Genomic DNA, 22235 nt, shown 5'->3' with positions numbered 1-22235 from the left:
GTACAAGAGCCCGAAAACCATAACCACCAGGTTCAAGGCCTGACGAAGGGTCTCTACCAGAAATATCATCTATTCCTTTTCTCCAGAGATGCTACCTGACCCGCTGAGTTACTCCAGTATTTTGTGGCTATCTCAGGTTCAAGTACAGCTTCTTCCCAACAACCTTCAGCGTCTTGAACACTACACAACACTAACCTCAATTGTGGTCTGAAGAAGCGACCCAACATGAATCATCATCTTTTGGAGTGTATAGTTTAGAGATACAGCACGAAAACAGGCCCTTCGGTGCACCCACCAGCGATCCCCATTACACTAACATATACTACACAACAGGGGAAATTCACATTTAAAAAAATCAAAGCCAATTAATCCGCAAACCTGTATGTCTTTGGAGTGTGGGAGGAAACCGGAGCAGCCGGGGAAACACCCATGCGGTCACGGAGAGAACGTACAAACTCCACACAGATAGCACCCATAATCAGAATCGAACCCGGGTCTCTGGAGCTGTAAGGCAGCAACTCTACCGCTGCACCACTGTGCCGCCCCGTCACTTACCCATGTTCTCCAGAGAGACTACCTGACTCGCTGAGTTACTCCAGCACGTTGTGTCTTTTGATAAACTACTTTGGACTATCTTATGTGCATAAAATCTTTTATTTTAACTGGTATAACAGTTATTCATCTATAGAATTATTTTTTTTAAGTATTTTTATGTTGTGTTAAAGAGCCTGCAGTAAGTAAACAAGTAAGAATATGAGTCTGAAGAAGGTCCCGACCCGAAACATTGCCTATGCAAGTTCTCCAGAGACGCCGTAGATGGAACATGTTGGCCAGTGTGGGCAAGTTGGGCCAAAGGGCCTGTTTCCACACTGTATCACTCTATGACTCTACATGATTACAATCGAGCCATCCACAGTGTACAGATACATGATAAAGGGAATAACGTTTAGTGGAACGTAATAAAGGGAATAATGTTTAGTACATAGAGATTAATGGGTTAGAGAGGCAAGGGCAAAGTTATATACACAACCAAAAAATAGATCAGAAGGGGACTCTTTTTACATGGTGGTTGGAGTCTGAAATATGTTGCCTGAAGAAATGGTGGAGGCAAATACTCTTATGGCTTTTGAGAAGCATCTAAACTAGTATTTAAATTTCTTCTCGCCAGATTGCTGCCTGTCCTGCTGAGTTACTCCAGCATTTTGTGTCTATCTATGATGCCAAATTAAACTAATCTCATCTGCCTGCGCACGATCCATATCCCTTTATTCCTTGCAGTTCCATTTGCCGACTTAAACACCTCTTAAACACCACTGTCGCATCTGCCTCCATCAAAACACCCGGCAATGCGTTCCAGGCCCCCACCACTCTCTGTGTGTAAGAGAACTTGCCCCATACATCTCTATTAAACAACCCCCCTCTCAACCTATAGCCATACCCTCTGGTGTGGACATTTCCACTCTGGAAAAAAGGTTCTATCTACCCTAGATATTCCTCATAATTTTCGTTTAGAGATACAGTGCGGAAACAGGCCCTTTTTGCCCACCGGGTCTGCGCCGACCAGCGATCCCCGCACATTTTCAGTCAGAGAGTTGTGAATCTGTGGAATTCTCTGCCTCAGAGGGCAATGGAGGCCAGTTCTCTGAATGCATTCAAGAGAGAGCTAGATAGAGCTCTTAAGGATAGCGGAGTCAGGGGGTATGGGGAGAAGGCAGGAACGGGGTACTGATTGAGAATGATCAGCCATGATCACATTGAATGGCGGTGCTGGCTCGAAGGGCCGAATGGCCTACTCCTGCACCTATTGTCTATTGTCTATTAACACTATCCTATACCCACTAGGGACAATTTTTACATTTACCAAACCAATTTACCTACAAACCTGTACGTCTTTGGAGTGTGGGAGGAAACCGAAGATCCCGGAGAAAACCCACGTAGGTCACGGGGAGAACGCACAAACTCCGTACAGACGGCGCCTGTAGTCGGGATCGAACCCGGATCTCCTGTGCAGCATTCGCTGTAAGGCAGCAACTCTACCGCTGCGCCACCGTGCCGCCCCAATTATTTTATATAATATTTATAATATAATTTTATATTATATTTTAAACACTTTATGTAGTTAGTACATTTGAAAATTAAATATTCTTGATGGACAATGGCAGGTTTTCTATCTTTTTTTCGTATCACTACCATTTACAATTTTCAATTTATTTTTGGTTTGAGAGTCGTTGCCCCAATTGGAGCAACCTGTCTCCCCGTGACCCGCGTGGGTTTTCTCCGGGTGCTCCTGTTTCCTCCCACTCTCCAAAAACGTACGGGTGTGTAAGTTAATTAGTTTTGGTGAAGATTGTAAATTGTTCCTAGTGTATAGCATAGTCCTAGTGTACGGGAATCACTGGTCGACGCGGACTCGGTCGGCCGAAGGGCCTGTTTCCGCGTGGTATCTCTGACCTAAACTAAACTACACCAATTTCTTAATTTTGAGCATGCAGAAGGACTGCAGCACAGATATAAAATAAAAACATAAAATGCTGGAAACACTCAGCAGCTCAGGCATCCAGTCTGTCCAATCCTTTAAGAATTTAATGTGTTTCTATAAGATGCCCTCTCATCCTTCTAAATTCCAGTGAATACAAACCCAGTCTTTCCAATCTTTCCTCATGACAGTCCCGCCATCCCAGGGATTAACCCGGTGAACCTACGCTGCACTGCCTCAATAACAAGGATGTCCTTCCTCAAATTTGGAGACCAAAACTGCACACAATATTCCAGATGTGGTCTCACCAGGGCCCTGTACAACTGCAGAAGGGCCTCTTTACTACTATACTCAAATCCTATCGTAGAGGGGATCTTATTGAAACATATGAGATTATTAAGGGATTGGACACGTTAGAGGTAGGAAACATGTTCCCAATGTTGGGGAAGTCCAGAACCAGGGGCCACAGTTTAAGAATAAGGGGTAGGCTATTTAGAACGGAGATGAGGAAAAACTTTTTCAGTCAGAGAGTTGTAAATCTATGGAATTCTCTGTCTCAGAAGGCAGTGGAGGCCAATTCCCTGAATGCATTCAAGAGAGAGCTGGATAGAGCTCTTAAGGATAGCGGAGTCAGGGGGTACGGGGAGAAGGCAGGAACGGGGTACTGATTGAGAATGATCAGCCATGATCACATTGAATGGCGGTGCGTACAGGCTCAAAGGGCCGAATGGCCTCCTCCTGCACCTATTGTCCATCGTCATCCTATAAGCTGCTTAGTTCATCAGTTCTGGTAGCAGAATTAGGCCATTCGGCCCATCATGTCTAATCCTTGCCATTCAATCATGGCTGATCTATCTTTCCTTCTCAACCCGATTCTCCTGCCTTCCTCCCATAACCCCATGTCCTGACACTGGTACTAATCAAGAATCTATCGAAGATAGACAGAGGGCGCTGGAGTAACTCAGCGGGTCAGGCAGGATCTGTGGAGAACATGGACGGGTGAAGATCATCGCCGGTGGCGGCGGGATGGCGCCGCCTCCTGAAGGCCCGGCGTTGCCATGGAGACAGTGAGCATGCGCCGGCCAGCCAGCCGCTGCAGCCGCTGCCGTGGAGACGCCAGAGACCGCCTGTCCACGCATGCGCGTTCTGCCGCGGCGTTGCCGTGGAGACGCCAGGGACCGCGCGGGGTGGCGGGGGGCGGTGCCGCCTGCCCACGCATGCGCGTTCAGCCACGGCGTTGCTGTCGAGACGCCAGGGACCGCGAGAGCATGCGCGTTCAGCCGCGGCGTTGCGGTGGAGGCGCCAGGGACCGTGCGGGGGGGGGGGCGGTGCCGCCTGCCGAGCATGCGCGTTCAGCCGCTGCGTTGCCGTGGAGACGCCAGGGACCGCGCGGGGTGGCGGGGAGCGGGGCCTCCTTCCCACGCATGCGCGTCCAGCCACGGCGTTGCGGTGGAGACACCAGGGACCGCGGGGCGGGGGGCGGTGCCTCTGCCGACGCATGTACGTTCAGCCGCGGCGTTGTTGTGGAGACGCCTGCGTGGTGGACGGCGGGGCGTTGCCATGGAGAGGCCGGGCCTAGTGCCGGCGGCGGCGAGGCGTTGCGTTGCCATGGTAGAGGCCGGGCCTAGCGCCGGCGACGGGCGGCGGCAGCAGCAGCAGCGGCGGCGGCGGCGGTGTAGAGGTAAACACGGCGGCCGACCGGGGTAAGCGACCTGGATCATAGGACTTGGGGCTACTGACTATCCCGCGGTCTAGGCTTAAGCTCAGGGGTGACCGCGCTTTTGCGGTTGCAGCTCCTAGACTGTGGAACAGCATCCCTCTCCCCATCAGAACTGCCCCCTCCATCGACTCCTTTAAGTCCAGGCTCAAAACCTATTTCTACTCCCTAGCGTTTGAGGCCCTCTGAGGGTGCGCTGTGAACTGTTTATGTATGTGTTGTTATGTTTGTGTGCCATTGTATGTTCGTTTCTTAGTACCTGAACTGATGTACAGCACTTTGGTCAACGTGGGTTGTTTTTAAATGTGCTTTACAAATAAAATTGACTTGACTTGACTTGATAAGTGATATGAGCAGAATTAGGCCATTCGGCCCATCGAGTCCAGAAATTTACAAGACAGTCCTCTGGTTTAAGACAAGGCCACAGTTTAAGAATAAGTTCCAGGCCATTTAGAACGGAGATGAGGAAAAACTTTTTCAGTCAGAGAGTTGTGAATCTGTGGAATTCTCTGCCTCAGAAGGCAGTGGAGGCCAATTCAAGAGAGTGGATGCTTTCAAGAGAGAGCTAGATAGAGCTGTTAATGATAGCGGAGTCAGGGGGTATGGGGAGAAGGCAGGAACGGGGTACTGATTGAGAATGATCAGCCATGATCACATTGAATGGCGGTGCTGGCTAGAAGGGCCAAATGGCCTCCTCCTGCACCTATTGCCTATGGTTTCTGTTTCTGCTTTCTGCTGCACAACCGCCAACTGCTGGGCTATCTCGTGCAGGTTTTGCTCGCCTGGGACTGGTACTGGTTGCAAAAAAGGGCTGATTTAGATTTTTAATGTGGGGCAAGTTCGGTGAGATGATCCATGTCCAAGTTGCCGAGCTTGTGACTTGAAAGAGGTTGACAAGGTTGGTGCACATCTATCTGGTGGTGCTCGGGAAGGATGTTCCACTCTGGGATAGTCAGTCCATGGATAGATATATTGACTGTAGGTAGCTGTTTTTTGTTTGCTCTAATTCTAGTATAAATGAAGTGACCTGAAGACTGTCTTGTACATTTTTGGGTATTGGATTTAATATAGTGAGATATGTCACTGGGGATGATACCATGAGTCTCTTTGTAGACAGTACATCAGCGGGTTTTGGTCCGTCTTGACTCCAGCGACTCCCAGCCAAGGCGATTTAATATATCAGAGACACTTGAGTCGTCGTCACAAACAAACCGTGCTGCACGGGCCTCTGAACCTTGTCAAGGGTGTCACTTCATTTATACTAGAATTGGAGCAAACAAAAATAGCTACCTACAGCCACTGTATCCATGGACTGACTATCCCAGAGTGGAACATCCTTCCCGACCACCATTAGATGTTCACCAACCTTGTCAACTCTTCAAGTCACAGCTCGACAACTTGGACATAGATCATCTCACCAAACTTGCTCTACATTAAAAATCCAAATAACCCTTTTGCAACCAGTACCCACGAGAGCGAAACCTGCACGAGATAGCCCAGCTGTTGGCGGTTGTGCAGTAGAAAGCAGAAAGGAAGCAGAGTCTACTCTGCCATTCAATCATGGCTGATCTATATCTCTCCCTCCAAACCCCATTCTCCCCATCACCTCTGACATCTTGGGTGAGGCGGAGAGCCGGCTGGCAGGCTGGGAGACAGGGAACGAGAGAGGTGAGAGAGAGGGAGGTAGACAGGGAAAGAGAGAGAGAAGTGGGAGAGAGGGAGAGGGGCGAGGAGGGAGAGAGCGAGATAGGGGTGGGAGAGAGAGAGGTGGGAGAGGGAGAGAGAGAGGGGTGGGAGAGAGAGAGAGGTGGGAGAGGAAGAGAGAAGAGGAAGAGAGAGGTGGGAGGGAGAGAAGTGGGAGAGAGAGAGGTGGGAGAGAGGGAGAGGTGGGGAGGGAGAGGTGACAGGGAGGAAGGGAGAGAGAGAGAGAGAGAGAGAGAGAGAGGTGGGAGAGAGGTGGGAGAGAGCTAGGAGAGAGCTAGGAGAGAGCTAGGAGAGAGCGGTGAGAGAGAGGTGGGAGAGAGGGGCAGAGAGAGGTGGGTGAGATGAGGGATGAGGTGAGGGATGAGGTGCGACATGAGAGAAGAAAGATTTAATAGGAATCTGTGGGGCACCTTTTTTCACACAGAGGGTGGTGGGTGTATGGAACGAGTTGCCAGAGGAGGTGGTTGAGGCTGGGACTATAACAGCATTTGAAATACATTTGGACAGGTACATGGATAGGACAGGTTTAGGATCTGGACTAAATACGGTCTGGTGGGACTAGTGCAGATGGAGCATTTTGGTCAGCATGGGCAAGCTGGGCCGAAGGGCCTGTTTCCATGCTGTATGACTCTATGACTCCATGAGATTAGAAATGGTCTTGGCATCATGTTCAGTGCAGGCAGTGTTGGCCTGTTCTTGTGCTGTATCATTCAATGTTCCAACGATACAGCATGGTAACAGGCCCTTCAGTCCACCGAGTGCACGCTGACCATTGATCACACTAGTGTTAGGTCATCATCATTCATTCTCTTGTGGACACCTGGAGTTGGCATTTGCTATTGGCTCAATAGACAATAACTGCCTCACTGCGCCAGAGAACTGGACTTGATCCCAGCCTCCGGTGCTCTCTGCATGGAGTTTGCATGTTCTCCCTGTTTCGTACAACGAGATCTGGGTGTCCTAGTGCATCAGTCACTGAAAGGAAGCATGCAGGTACAGCAGGCAGTGAAGAAAGCCAATGGAATGTTGGCCTTCATAACAAGAGGAGTTGAGTATAGGAGCAAAGAGGTCCTTCTGCAGTTGTACAGGGCCCTAGTGAGACCGCACCTGGAGTACTGTGTGCAGTTTTGGTCTCCAATTTGAGGAAGGATATTCTTGCTATTGAGGGCGTGCAGCGTAGGTTTACTAGGTTAATTCCCGGAATGGCGGGACTGTCATATGTTGAAAGACTGGAGCGACTAGGCTTGTATATGCTGGAATTTAGAAGGATGAGAGGGGATCTTATCGAAACGTATAAGATTATTAAGGGGTTGGACACGTTAGAGGCAGGAAACATGTTCCCAATGTTGGGGGAGTCCAGAATCAGGGGCCACAGTTTAAGAATAATGGGTAGGCCATTTAGAACGGGTATGAGGAAAACCTTTTTCAGTCAGAGAGTTGTAAATCTGTGGAATTCTCTGCCTCAGAAGGCAGTGGAGGCCAATTCTCTGAATGCATTCAAGAGAGAGCTAGATAGAGCTCTGAAGGAAAGCGGAGTCAGGGGGTATGGGGAGAAGGCAGGAACCGGGTACTGATTGAGAATGATCAGCCATGATCACATTGAATGGCGGTGCTGGCTCGAAGGGCCGAATGGCTTATTCCTGCACCTATTGTCTATGGTCTATTGTCCTCTGGATGCTCTGGTTTCCTCCCACATCCCAGACATATGGATGTGTTGGTTAATTGGCCTCTGTCCATCGTGTGTCAGAAGTGGGTAAGAAAGTGAGGTAACATTGAACTTTTGTGAGCGGGTGACTGGTGGTCAGTGTGGACTCGACTGGCCAAAGTGTCTGGTTTCATGCTGTATCTTTCAATTAATCAATTTAAAGAGTAATCTGAAATATTGAGCCAAGCAGTAGAAAAATTAAAACAAGACGCAAGAGACTGCTGTTGCTGGAGTGTTGAAGTGTGAAAACGTGCACACCACCAGGTTCAGGGACAGTTTTTTCCCAGCTGTTATCAGGCAACTGAATCAACCTACCACAATCAGTGAGCAGTGCTGAACTACTACAGCGCTGAACTATATGGCCCACAGACTATCCTTGACCTGACTTTACCTTGCACTAAACGTTATTCCCTTATCATGTATACACACTGAAAATGGATTGATTGTAATCATGTACTGTCTTTCTGCTGACTGGTTAGCACGCAACAAAAAGCTTTTCACTGTACCTCGGCACACGTGACAATAAACTAAACTGAACCGAACGGGATTCTATAGCAACATAAACTGCAACAAACATATTGGGGTAAATAGTGTAGACAACTGAGTCTTTTGCCCAGTCTGGAAATGACAAAGGTAGATGACACTAAAGATGGCAGATGACATTAAAGCAGGTGGTACCATAGAAAGGGAAGATGCTTATCAAAAATGACAGCAGGATCTTGAACAGCTGGGCAAGTGGGATTTTTGAGATTTAGAGATAAAGCGCGGAAACAGGCCCTTCGGCCTACCGAGTCCGCGCCGCCCAGCGATCCCCGCACATTAACACTATCCTACACCCACTAGGGACAATTTTTACATTTGCCCAGTCAATTAACCTACATACCTGTACGTCTTTGGAGTGTGGGAGGAAACCGAAGATCTCGGAGAAAACCCACGCAGGTCACGGGGAGAACGTACAAACCCCGTACAGACGGCGCCCGTAGTCAGGATCGAACCCGAGTCTCCGGCGCTGCATTCGCTGTAAGGCAGCAACTCTACCGCTGCGCCACCGTGCCGCTTTTTGTGGTAAATAATGTAGACAACTGAATCTTTTGCCCAGCGTGGAAATGACAAAGGTAGATGACACTAAAGATGGCAGATGTCATTAAAGTAGGTGGTACCATAGAAAGGGAAGATGCTTATCAAAAATGACAGCAGGATCTTGAACAGCTGGGCAAGTGGGATGAGGAATGGCTAATGGAGTTTGATGCAGATATGTGTGTGGGTGTTGCATTTTGGGATTCCAACCAGGACAGGACCTTCACAGTGAACGGTAAGGCCATGGAGAGTGTTGTGGAGAGTGTTGTGGAGCAGAGGGATCTCGGGGTACCGGTGCGCAATTCCTTGAAAGTGGTGTCACAGGTAGATAAGATGATAAAGAAAGCTTTTGGCACATTGACCTTCATCAGTCAGCGTATTCAGTATAGACGTTGGACTATTTTGGTACTGTTGTACAAGACTTACAGGAATTTGGAGTATTGTGTTCAGTCATCCTGATTTAGGAAGGATGTCACTAAGCTGTAAAGAGTGCAGAGAAGATTTACGAGGATGTTGCCAGGACTCGAGGGGCCTGAGCTATAGGAAGAGGCTCATCAGGCTAGGACATTAGGAGTGGTGGTGGAGTCAGATATAGTGGTGATATTTATAGAAATATAGAAATATAGAAAATAGGTGCAGGAGGAGGCCATTCGGCACTTCGAGCCAGCACCACCATTCAACATGATCATGGCTGATCATCCAGAATCAGTACCCCATTCCTGCTTTCTCTCCATATCCCTTGATTCCGTTAGTCCTAAGAGCTCTATCTAACTCGCTTGAAAACATCCAGGTGAATTGGCCTCCACTGCCTTCTGTGGCAGAGAATTCCACAGATTCACAACTCTCTGGGTGAAAAAGGTTTTCCTCATTTCAGTCCTAAATGGCCTACCCCTTATTCTTAAACTGTGACCCCAGCTTCTGGACTCTACCAACATGGGGAACATTTTTCCTGCATCCAGCCTGTCCAATCCCTTAAGAATTTAATGTTTCGGTGTGATTCCCTCTCATCCTTCTAAATTCCAGTGAACATAAGCCGAGTCAACCCATTCTTTCAAAGGCATCAAACAGAATCTTTCACTGTGTAGGAAAAAAAAAATCAGATTCTGGTTAAAATCGAAGGTAGACACAAAATGCTGGAGCAACTCAGCAGGTCAGGCAGCATCTCTGGAGGGAAGGAATGGGTGACGTTTCAGGTCGAGAACCCCTTTTTATTCCAGTATCTTCAGTGTAAACCAGCATCTGCAGATGCTCGCTGCACTCTGCCACCAGAAGCGTTTGGATAGGCACATGGATACGCAGGGTATACGTCATCAAGTTTGGCACAGACATTGCGAACTGAAGGGTCTGTTCCTCTGCTGTAGTATTCTATTACTGTATACTGGAGGGGCTCAAAGGGTCAAGCAGCATCTGTGGAGCAGGAAATTCTGGGCTGAAGCCCTGCATGAGCACTCGTGAGTTTTGATGTTTTGTTGCTTAGACTTCTTTCGTGTCCACCATCTATGTTTCAAATGTTGGGCCTGGCTCTTGCATAGTGGGCAGCATTCTGGTATGCCACCGCTAGATCTTCCAGGCAGCATTGTTCACCAAGAAGTGGGCATGTTAGTAGGTGTGCTGTTGAGGGCGTGCAGCGTAGGTTTACTAGGTTAATTCCCGGAATGGCGGGACTGTCATATGTTGAAAGACTGGAGCGACTAAGCTTGTATACACTGGAATTTAGAAGGATGAGAGGAGATCTTATCGAAACGCATAAGATTATTAAGGGGTTGGACACGTTAGAGGCAGGAATCATGTTCCCAATGTTGGGGGAGTCCAGAACAAGGGGCCACAGTTTAAGAATAAGGGGTAGGCCATTTAGAACTGAGATGAGGAAAAACTTTTTCAGTCAGAGAGTTGTGAATCTGTGGAACTCTTGCCTCAGAAGGCAGTGGAGGCCAATTCTCTGAATGCATTCAAGAGAGAGCTAGATAGAGCTCTTAAGGATACCAGAGCCAGGGGGTATGGGGAGAAGGCAGGAACGGGGTACTGATTGAGAATGATCAGCCATGATCACATTGAATGGCGGTGCTGGCTCGAAGGGCCGAATGGTCTCCTCCTGTACCTATTGTCTATTGTGTGGCATGGATTGTACAGATATTTTAAGACTTGATAGGGCTGGAAACTGTAAGTGTCCGGAGCTAATTCTCCTACCACCATCATCTACTGTATCTATTATTGCATCGAGAAGCAGTTGCATGTGGAGAAAAACTCAATTGATAGTTAAATTGTTAAATATCTGCTTGAGAAGCAGAATATTGGTGGTGCCGGACTTTAATTCCAAGGAAGCCTGATAAAGATAGGGGATGGAAGCAGAGACGATCTGGATTTTCTTGGTCATTCAGGCTGTTTCTGGGAAGGGAGGAAGTTTCAAAGGTGGATGGATTGCACCTCAATTCAGACATTGATGGGCGGTCCCAACCTCAAACGTCACCTGTGCATGTTCTCCAGAGATGCTGCCTGACCCGCTGAGTTACTCCAGCACTCTGTGAAACGTCACCTATCCATGTTCTCCAGAGATGCTGCCTGAGCCGCTGAGTTACTCCAGCGCTTTGTGTCAGTTTGCGGAAACCAGCATTGCAGTTCCTTGTTTCTACAATGAATTGCAGGAATTTGTCTAATATTTACATTGAAGAAGTGACTTTCTTTTTGAAATTTGGTTTAGTTTTTAATTTTAATTTTAATTTGGAACAATAAGATGGTATCATTTACAGTGTTAGTCAACAGTAAATAGGCTTGTTGCTGTTGTTGTTCTTTATTGGAACATGTGCCTAGATACGGTGAAATGCTTTGTTTTGCAAACAACCCAGTAAAATCATACTGTAGATAAGCACAATCACACTTAAATAAGAGTGCAAAGATTGGGTAGATTTTTTTCTGAGGCAGTACACAAAGAGTGATGCAGCCCTTTGGCCCACCGAATCCACACTGGCCAGCGATCCCCGTACATTAACACTATCCTTCACACACTAGGGACAATCTTTTTTTACCTAAGCCGATTAACCTACTAACAGGTACGCCTTTGGAGTATGGGAGGAAACCGGAGCACCCGGTGAAAACCTACACAATCACAGGGAGAACGTACAAACTCTGCACAGAGATCCTGCCGTAGTCAGGAACATAAGTGATGGAAGTAGAATTAGGCCATTCGACCCATCAAGTCTACTCCGCCATTCAATCATGGCTGATCTATCTCTCGCTCCTAACCCCATTCCCCTGCCTTCTCCCAAAACCTCTGACACCTGTACTAATCAAGTATCTATCTCTGCCTTAAATATATCCACTGACTTGGCCTCCACAACCTTTTGGCAAAGAATTCCACAGACTCACCACCCTCTGACGAAAGATGTCCAGACATCTTGTGAACACCAACTATCATATCCACTACACAATGGGGAGATCGAACCCGGGTCTCAGGCGCTGTGAGGCAGCAACTCTACCGCGGTGCCACCCTCTTACTGCGTTTCTGACGCCATCTTTGTTGCTTTCAAGTATCAAGTTCTTAAAAATATTGATTCTTATCTTGGCCTCAAAAGTGCCTGTGGCAAATTACAGTTAATGGCCCAATGGTTCTTTATTATCATGTGTACCAAGGTACAGTGTTCTCTTTTGCTTATAGATCAGTAAGATTATTGCCATGCCTAAGTACAAACCCCAGCTAAGTACAGAAACAGTGCACTGAGTCCATATGCAACAGGTGCCAGGTGTTGGTGCCATTTTAACAGTCCCACCTACAGATGGCCATAGAAACCTATTGTAGCCATCACTCTCCTTGCTCGACCATCTTCAACCTTCGTGTCCCTTGGGGTGCTTTCCGCAGCTGAACGTGAGGGCGCAGAAGATAAGGCCGCCCCCCCACCCCCATCTCCGGTGCTTCGGTTCTTCTTACCAGTCCTTGTTCTACGTTCACCACCATCTCTGACTCCCTCCACCCTCCTCTCCGCCGGTGCTCCGGACCTCGGGCATGAGCAAGGGCCGGGCTCAGTGGCTTCCCCTCTCGCTGTTCTGCGGCGGACAAGCCAGGCCTGCCGTCAGGGCATGGCCACGGCCCACCTTGCCGAGGCTGACTAAGAGCAGTCACAAGAACAGGAGGTAATTACCAACTGCAAAGTCCAAGTCAGTAGTATGACAATTGACAATAGACAATAGACAATAGGTGCAGGAGGAGGCCATTTGGCCCTTCGAGCCAGCACCGCCATTCAATGTGATCATGGCTGATCATTCTCAATCAGTACCCCGTTCCTGCCTTCTCCCCATACCCCCTGATTCCGCTATCCTTAAGAGCGCTATCTAGCTCTCTATTGAATGCATTCAGAGAATTGGCCTCCACTGCCTTCTGAGGCAGAGAATTCCACAGATTCACAACTCTCTGACTGAAAAAGTTTTTCCTCGTCTCAGTTCTAAATGGCCTACCCCTTATTCTTAAACTGTGGCCCCTTGTTCTGGACTCCCCCAACATTGGGAACATGTTTCCTGCCTCTAACTTGTCCAACCCCTTAATAATCTTATACGTTTCGATAAGATCTCCTCTCATCCTTCTAAATTTAAAAATAAATCTTTCACATCTGTAAAAGATAGATGATATAAAGTAATATGAACTAACTATTTAAGAAACAACAGTTTCTATTGTTCTGCCCACCAATCCCACGCCAACCATCGATCACTCTTTCACCCACTCGGCAGTCTGAAGAAGGGTTCTAACCCGTAACGTCATCTATTCCTTTTCTCCAGAGATGCTGCCTGGCCTGCTGAGTAAGTTCACCATTTTGTATCTATCTGCAATCACCCTTTCACACTAGTTCTAACTTATCCCACTTTCCCGTCCACTCGCGCAATACACGAGGGGCACTGTAGGCCCGGACGCTGTAGGCCCGGACGGACACTGTAGGCCCGGACACTGATTTATACAAATATTTAAACACGGGGTTTACAAAGTAGAAATCCTCCTCCAGCGTGCGTATCCAAGCCATAGTCAGCGAATATTCCTCTGGGCAGCAAGTCCACAGCCGAAGCTTCGCTGCAAAAATTGAATCAATCGGATTAACGCCACGTACTCTGGTTACACTGGGGAGTAGAGAAGGCTGAGGATTGCATTCGCTGTAATTTCGCGGCGAGGTATTTACTTGGTGGACAGCGTAGGCCCAGGGGGCTGCCTAACGGAGGTTGCGTAGCAACCCGCCTCCCGGTCCGGCCGCCATTGGTGGAGCAGGAGCACGTGGCCGCTGGCTGGGCGCGGGTTGGTGACGTCACCTTGTCCCTTATTTGGGAGTGAGAAAGTTGGCAACCCCTACCCATACCCCACCATTCTTATGAGCGTTTGACGGCACTGGGCCTAAACTTACTCGAAGGATGAGGGGGAACTCATTGAAACTTACCGAATAGTAAAAGGCCTGGATAGAGCGAATGCAGAGAGGATGTTTCCACTAGTGGGTGAGTCTAGGACCAGAGGCCACAGCCTCAGAATTAAAGAAGGTACATTTAGAAATTACCTCAGCTGCACGGAGGCAGAAAGGAAAGCTCTACAGCGGGTAGTCCATAGAGCTCAGAGGGCCATCGGACCACAGCTACCAGACTTGGAGGGCATCTACAACACACGATGCCTCAGAAAAGCCACCAGCATCCACAAAGACTCTTCACACCCCTGCAACAGTCTGTTCGAACTCCTTCCATCGGGCAGACGATACAAGGCCTTCTACGCCCGCACCTCCAGACTCAGGAACAGCTTCATCCCCAGGGCCATAGCTGCTATGAACCGGTCCTGCTGAGCCGGATGGTCACAACGCATAGATCAACTTGCACTTTATCCTGTCTAAAACTGTTACAATTGTTTTGTTGGGTTGCTGTTGTCTAAATTAATTAAATGATTGCATCGTATGGGAGGCGCATTCCCAATCTCGTTGTATCCCTGGGTACAATGACAATAAAGATATATTGTATTGTATTGTATTGTATTGAGATGAGGAGGAATTTCTTTAGTCAGAGGGTGGTGAATCTGTGGAATTTGTTGCCACAGAAGGCTGTGGAGGCCGCCAATGGATATTTTTAAGGCAGAGATAGATAGATTCTTGATTAGTTAAGGTCATAAGGTCATAATTGATAGGAACAGAATTGGGCCATTCAAGTCTACTTTGCCATTCAATTGTGGCTGTTCTATCTCTCCCTCCTAACCCCATTCTCCTGCCTTTTCCCCATAACCCCTGACACCCGCACTGATCAAGAATATCCGTGTGGCTGTGATCCTTCACCAATAATCAGTTTGTGGTTTTGCAAGTACCATTTGTTTCCGAACCCCACCACTGTCTTGGTGTCATCACTACACAGATCGAACCGCGCATATTCCAGAGGTGAGAATGTTGGTTCTCGACACCAAGACAGTTCTTGTGACTTGCAGGAGTCCCTGAGAGGTATAGATGGGGTAGACAGTCAGAACCTTTTCCCCAGGATGTAAAAAATCAAATATTAGAGGGCATAGCTTGAAGGTGAGAGGGGCAAAGTTGAAAGAGGTGCAGGGCAAGTATTTTACCGAGAGAGTGGAGGGTAGTTGAATGCGCTGCCTATGGTGGTGGTGACAGCAGATACGATAGTCAGTGGATATTTTTTAAGATGTAGATGGAGATTGATAGGTTGTTGATTAACAAGGGTGTCAGGGGTTAAGGGGAGGAGGAAGGAAAATGGGGTTGAGAGGGAAAGATAAATCAGCTGTGATTGAATGGCGGAGTAGACTTGATCAGCCGTGTGGCCTAATTCTGCTCCTACAACTTATGAACATTCCCATATCCATGAGCCTATCTCAATGCCTCTTAGACACCACTATCGCGTTTGCCTCCACCACCACCCCTGGCAGCATTTTCCAGGCACCCACCCAGGCGCTCAATATAAAAAATGCTTCCAACACTTAATCCCTTGATTCCACTAGCCCCTAGAGCTCTATCTAACTCTTTTAAATTCATCCAGTGAATTGGCCTCCATTGCCCTCTGTGGCAGAGAATTCCACAAATTTACAACTCTCTGGGTGAAAATGTTTTCTCTCACCTCAGTTTTAAATGGCCTCCCCTTTATTCTTAGACTGTGTGGCCCCTGGTTCTGGACTCCCCCAACATTGGAAACATTTTTCTTGCATCTAGCTTGTCCAGTCCTTTTATAATTTTATACATATCTCTAAGATCCCCTCTCAGGCATCTAAACTCCAGTGAATACAGGCCCACTTTCCAATCTTTCCTCATATGACAGTCCCTCCATCCCAGGGATTAACTTCGTGAACCTACGCTGCACTGCCTCAATAGCAAGGACGTCCTTCCTCAAATTAGGAGACCAAATCGAGTGTACAGATACATGATCGGGGAATAACTTTTAGTGCAAGGTAAAGCCAGCTAAGTCCGATCCAGGATGGTCCGAGGGTCTCAATGAGGTAGATTGTAGTTCAGCACTGCTCTCTGGTTGCAGTAGGACGATTCAGTTGCCTGGGTAGAAACTGTCCCTGAATCTTGGGTTTCCGACTGTATAGATTATTTTTCTTTTGTGCTACGGTATAAAACTAATTCTATGGATGCTTTTGTTTTGCAGTTACAGCAGAATGGCAGAGAACCAGTCACAAGGATAGTCTTGTAACCTATTGCAAATACGGATTAAGGATATGAAAAACAAACACACATCCAAGGACTTCTTTCATTTCTGAGAGCAATATCTGAAGACTTTAAATCAGTCTTGGAGTTGTACCATTTTTTTAAACTGCGGATCAAACAGATGAAGGAATATTGACCCTTAGGTTTCCGACTGTATCGATTTTCTTTTTGTTCAAATATGAATCGATATACAACGATGAAACAGCTGGGGGATGGGACATATGGCTGTGTCCTTATGGGGAAGAGCAATGAGTCTGGAGAATTGGTGGCCATCAAAAGGTATGTGCGCATTTTCAACAACATAAAGGACTTTTTTAAGTATCAGTACCAAAATTCTAACAAGGTTCTTGAAGGATAATCAAGGGTAAGAAATCTCTTGTCATTTTTAATAGGACTCTGAGGGGTAGTGGGTGTATGGAACAATAGTCAATAGTCATTTATTTGTCACATACACATAAATGTGCAGTGAAATGAAAAATTACCCGCAGTTCAACAATAAGACCAATAAGAATAATCAATAAAAATGCAATAACACATACAATCATAGCCAACACCAAACAAAAGAAACATCCATCACAGTGAGTCTCCTCCAGTCCCCCCTCTTCACTGTGATGGAAGGCCAGAATGTCTTTCTCTTCCCTGCCGTCTTCTCCTTCGGTCAGGCTGTTGAAGTTGCCACGTCGGGGCTGTCGAGGCTCCCGACATTGAAGCCCCTGCCGTGCGGAGAAAATCCCGCCGCCTATTTCAGGCCGCGCCGGACGATGAAAGGTCCGCGGCGGGCCGACCCAAGCCCCGCGACTCGGGGTGGGCGAAGACGCTGCCGCTGCCGCTGCCGGAGCTCCCGATGTCGGCCCCCACCCAGGGGCCAGCGAGCTTCCGACGTCCACGCGGCCCGCGTCGAAGCCTCCGGAGACGAGTTGCAGCCACACCCGCAGCATCTGAAGGCAGCCAGCGCCGCAGGTGGTGAGTCCGGGCCGCGAGCTCTGCAAACCAGAGCCCGGGTGGTCCCAGCCGGAGCCCGCCAGCTCCAGGTGCATGGCCGGTTTTTAGGCCGCAGCGGGAACGGAGACACCACACAGAAAACAAAGGTCGGGTCTCCGTACAGGAGAGACAATGTTACAGTTCCCACCCCACAAGCTGCCACAGGAGGTAGTTGAGGCAGGGACCATCGCAACATTTAAGAAACATTTAGACAGGTACATGGTTTGGAGGGATATGGGCCAAACGCAGGCAGATGGGACTAGTGTAGCTCTGGGACATGTTGGCTGGTGTGGGCAAGTTGGGCCGAAGGGTCTGTTTCCACGCTGTATGACTATATGACTCTAAATCTTTTCTATCCATGTCCCTGCCCAAATGCCTTTTGAAATTCTCTTCAAGTCAAGTCAAGTCAAGTCAATTTTATTTGTATAGCACATTTAAAAACAACCCACGTTGACCAAAGTGCGGTACATCTGTTTAGGTACTAAGGAAAAAAATGAAACATACAGTAGCACACAAACATAACAGCACATACAAAACAGTTCACAGCGCCTCCTCAATGGGCCTCAAACGCTAGGGAGTAGAAATAGGTTTTGAGCCTGGACTTAAAGGAGTCGATGGAGGGGGCAGTTCTGATGGGGAGAGGGATGCTGTTCCACAGTCTAGGAGCTGCAACCGCAAAAGCGTGGTCACCCCTGAGCTTAAGCCTAGACCGCGGGATAGTGAGTAGCCCCAAGTCGGCCGACCTGAGGGACCTGGAGTTAGAGAGGTGGGTTAGAAGATTTTTGATGTAGGGGGGGGGAATGTCCATTTAGAACTTTATATGTGAATAGGAGGAGCTTGAAGTTGATTCTGTACCATACAGGGAGCCAGTGGAGAGAGGCCAGAATCGGCATGATGTGGTCCCTTTTACGGATACCCGTCAGGAGTCTCGCTGCGGCGTTTTGGACCAGTTGCAGGCGGGACAGGGATGATTGGCTGATCCCAGTGTATAGGGAGTTGCAGTAGTCTAGGCGGGAGGAAATGAAAGCGTGAATGATTTTTTCAGTGTCGTCGAATTGGAGGAAAGGTTTGATTTTAGCTATGGTACGAAGTTGGAAGAAGCTGGCCTTTACCACAGCATTGACTTGCTTGTCAAACTTTAATGCAGAGTCAAATATCACGCCGAGGTTTTTGACATGCGGTTTGACTAGGCAGGATAGGCTTCCAAGACTGCCTGTTATCGATTTGATGGAGTCGGGGGGGCCGAATAGGATGACCTCAGACTTGCTCTCGTTTAATTGGAGGAAGTTCTGTGCCATCCAACATTTTATGTCCTCAAGGCAGTGTAAGAGGCTGTTTAAATTTGACCGGTTGTTGGGTTTCAGGGGGAGATAAAGCTGTGTGTCATCGGCATAGCAGTGGAAAGAAATGCCGTGCCTTTGAATGATTTGGCCAAGGGGGAGCATGTATAGAGAGAAGAGAATGGGGCCTAGGATGGAGCCTTGTGGAACCCCGCAGGAGAGGCTAGCTGGAGAAGAGGAATAACTGCCTATGTTGATGGCGAAACTCCTATCTTTGAGGTAGGAAACGAACCAGCTCAGGGCAGTGCCATCAATGCCAACCGCGTACCGGAGACGGTCAATAAGGATGGTGTGGTCCACTGTATCGAACGCTGCGCTGAGGTCGAGAAGGAGCAGGATTGCACAGTCGCCGGTGTCGATGGCGAGAAGCAGGTCGTTGTGTACCTTCAACAAGGCAGACTCTGTGCTGTGGTGGGCTCTGAAACCTGACTGGAAACTTTCCAGGATGGTGTATTGGTGCAGGTAGGGCACTAATTGGTTTAGAATTGCCTTTTCAAGGACTTTTGACAGGAATGGCAGTTTGGAAATGGGTCTGTAGTTGCTAGGCAAGGTGGGGTCTAGGTTAGGTTTTTTCAGTAGGAGCTGGACCACCGCGTGCTTGAAACAGGTTGGAACAGTGCCAGTGGCCAGAGAACTGTTGATAATAGAGAGGATGCTGTTGATAATAGAGAGGATGCTCTTCAACTGCTCAACCTGCTTGAAGACTCAATAAATATTCACGGGTGCTAGAAGATTTAAATAAATTTCAAGAACACTTATACTTTTGATATCCCATTAATCAGCTTGCCAACTGCAGGGAGAGAATTCCATACTGAGCAAGGCTATGTTACATTCAGTGAGTGTATTACATTATCTTGATGAATTCCTACATTTTACTTTCCCATTACCTTTTTAAGAATATTTTTAGTGTCATTGTCTAGGCTTCATTGAAGCCCATTTGTTTCAGTCCATGTGTTTAATTTTGCAGGATGAAGAGGAAATTCTACTCGTGGGATGAATGTATAAACCTCAGAGAAGTTAAGGTAATGCCAACTGTTAATGCTAACCATGTAGGAAGGAGCTGCAGATGCTGGTTTAATCCGAAGATAAACACAAAAAGCTGGAGCAACTCAGCGGGTCAAACAGCACCTCTGGAGAAAAGGAATTGGTGACTGTGATGTTTGATGGACTGTGTGGGGTGGGAGGACCCGTTGCTCCTCCCGTGCAGGAGGTGGCGCTGCACAGGACAAAGGGAGATGTTTTGTACCTAGTTATTGTGGGGTTGTAGCCATTTTAGTTGTCTTGCTGCCAGCATTGAGTTACTGTAATAAAGACTTCTGTTGTACCTTGAAGACTCGCAGAGTTTCATACAGGCATAGAACAAGAACAAGAACATGAAAGTGACGTTAGGGGTCGAGTCTGAAGAAGGGTCTCGACCCGAAATGTCTCCTATACCTTTTCTCCAGAGATGCTATCTGACCAGCTGAGTTAGACAATAGACAATAGGTGCAGGAGTAGGCTATTCGGCCCTTCGAGCCAACACCGCCATTCACCGTGATCATGGCTGATCATCCACAATCAGTACTCCGTTCCTGCTTTCTCCCCAATCCCCTGACTCCGCTATCATTAAGAGCACTATCTCTCTCTTGAATGCATCCAGACAATTGGCCTCCACTGCCTTCTGAGGCAGAGAATTCCACAGCTTCACAACTCTCTGAGTGAAAAGGTTTTTCCTCATCTCCGTTATAAATGGTCTACCCCTTATTCTTAAACTGTAGCCTTGACTTAAACCTGAGGACTGTCTTGTAAATTTCTGGACTCGATGGGCCGAATGGCCTAATTCTGCCCATATCACTTATGATCTATCATTGAGTTGCTCCAGCTTTTTGTGCTAATGCTAACTGTTCGCTCCATCACGATGCTCCTATCTCTATTAAGTATTACTTGCAATTCTCTTGAACTTTAGAATATAAAACATAGAACTGTACAGCACAGAGCAGGCCCTTCGGCCCACAATATCTGGTCCAAGCATGATGCCAAGACCAACTCTTATTTGCCAAATCATATAATCCATATCGCTCCATATCTATGTGGTTATCCAAAAGTCTCTTCAATGCCCCTATCGTATCTGCCTCCACGATACCCTGCCAGTGCGTTCCCGGCACTCACCACTCTCTGTGTAAGAAAGAAACTTCCCCACACATCTACTTAAAACTTTAGGTAGTCAAGTCAAGTCAACTTTATTTGTATAGCACATATGCTGTACATCAGTTCAGGTACTAACAACGAACATACAATGGCACACAAAAGGTCGGCACAAAATGCTGGAGTAACTCAACGGGACAGGCGGCATCTCTGGAGAGAAGGAATGAAGTGATGTTTCGGGCCAAGACCCTTCAGACACGTTTCGGGTCTCAGGCTCCTTAAAGATTTATGTGGGATGAACTCTTTTCTCTTTCCCCTGCCCCTCTCTTCCCCCTAACACCCCATGTTTGTGTGTATCACCGCCAGGGGGCGCCGCATGATGTCGCCTCCAGTCTGTCGTTTTCGAACTTTTTTTGTTATTTTTAGTGTGTTTTAAAAGTTTGTGTGAATGTTCTCCAGTTTGTTTTATGTGGTGGGTGGTGGTGGAGGGGGTCAGGGGAAACTTTTTTTCAATCTCTTACCTTGCCGGAGATGCGATTGTTTTCCGGACCGTCTCTCCGGTCGCTCTGCGGCCTAACATCGTGGAGCCGGAGGCTTTGCCCGGGACTGACTTTGAGCCTCACCGCGAGGGCGTGGACTTACCGTCAGAGCGTGCGATCTCTTGCCTGGGATCGATGCTCCAACTACGACCTGCCGACGTTGAAAGACTGGAGCGACTAGGCTTGTATACACTGGAATTTAGAAGGATGAGAGGAGATCTTATCGAAACGTATAAGATTATTAAGGGGTTGGACACGTTAGAGGCAAGAAACATGTTCCCAATGTTGGGGGAGTCCAGAACCAGGGGCCACAGTTTAAGAATAAGGGGTAGGCCATTTAGAACGGGTATGAGGAAAAACCTTTTTCAGTCAAAGAGTTGTGAATCTGTGGAATTCTCTGCCTCAGAAGGCAGTGGAGGCCAATTCTCTGAATGCATTCAAGAGAGAGCTGGATAGAGCTCTTAAGGATAGCGGAGTCAGGGGGTATGGGGAGAAGGCAGGAACGGGGTACTGATTGAGAATGATCAGCCATGATCACATTGAATGGCGGTGCTGCCTCGAAGGGCCGAATGGCCTCCTCCTGCACCTATTGTCTATTGTCTATTGACATCGCGGAGCTCGCAGTCTCGGGTTGAGACCGACGTCGGGAAGCTCCAAAGGCCGCACGACCTTCGACTAGTCCCTACCCGGGGTAGGTCGCCCGGCACGGGGAAGCTGAGATACCCCCCGGTGCAGGAGCTGGATCACCCCGACGAGGAAAGCCGGCCGCCGGCTACGGGAGTCAAGATCGTCCCGTCAACGGACGGTTAGAGGCCCCCGACCGCTGGAGGACAAGGAAGGGAGAGATTGGACTTTTTTTTTCGCCTTCCATCACAGTGAGGAATGCGGAGGAGTCACTGTGGTGGATGTTCATGTGA

At 48.0% G+C, this 22235-nt stretch overlaps 1 protein-coding gene across 6 annotated transcripts in view; it reads left to right on the top strand.

Moving 5' to 3' along the window:
* Positions 1–4014: 4014 nt before the first annotated feature.
* The window catches only part of mak (male germ cell-associated kinase), a 51439-nt gene continuing 33218 nt past the window's right edge, over positions 4015–22235 (top strand). For 5 of the 6 annotated variants that reach the window (XM_078414113.1, XM_078414095.1, XM_078414123.1 and 2 more), the window contains exons 1-3: positions 4015–4179; positions 16276–16613; positions 19623–19677. In XM_078414113.1, the coding sequence (XP_078270239.1) occupies positions 16513–16613; positions 19623–19677 (156 nt within the window). In that variant the 5' untranslated portion in view covers positions 4015–4179; positions 16276–16512. The remainder of the gene's footprint in view (positions 4180–16275; positions 16614–19622; positions 19678–22235) is intronic. The other variant, XM_078414086.1, reaches the window with a different exon arrangement.

Source organism: Rhinoraja longicauda, chromosome 2 (genome assembly GCF_053455715.1).
Source record: "Rhinoraja longicauda isolate Sanriku21f chromosome 2, sRhiLon1.1, whole genome shotgun sequence".
NCBI classification, from domain to species: Eukaryota; Metazoa; Chordata; class Chondrichthyes; order Rajiformes; family Arhynchobatidae; genus Rhinoraja; species Rhinoraja longicauda.
The sequence above is the reverse complement of the archived record's forward strand: the minus strand, read 5'-3'. Positions and strand labels throughout refer to the sequence as shown.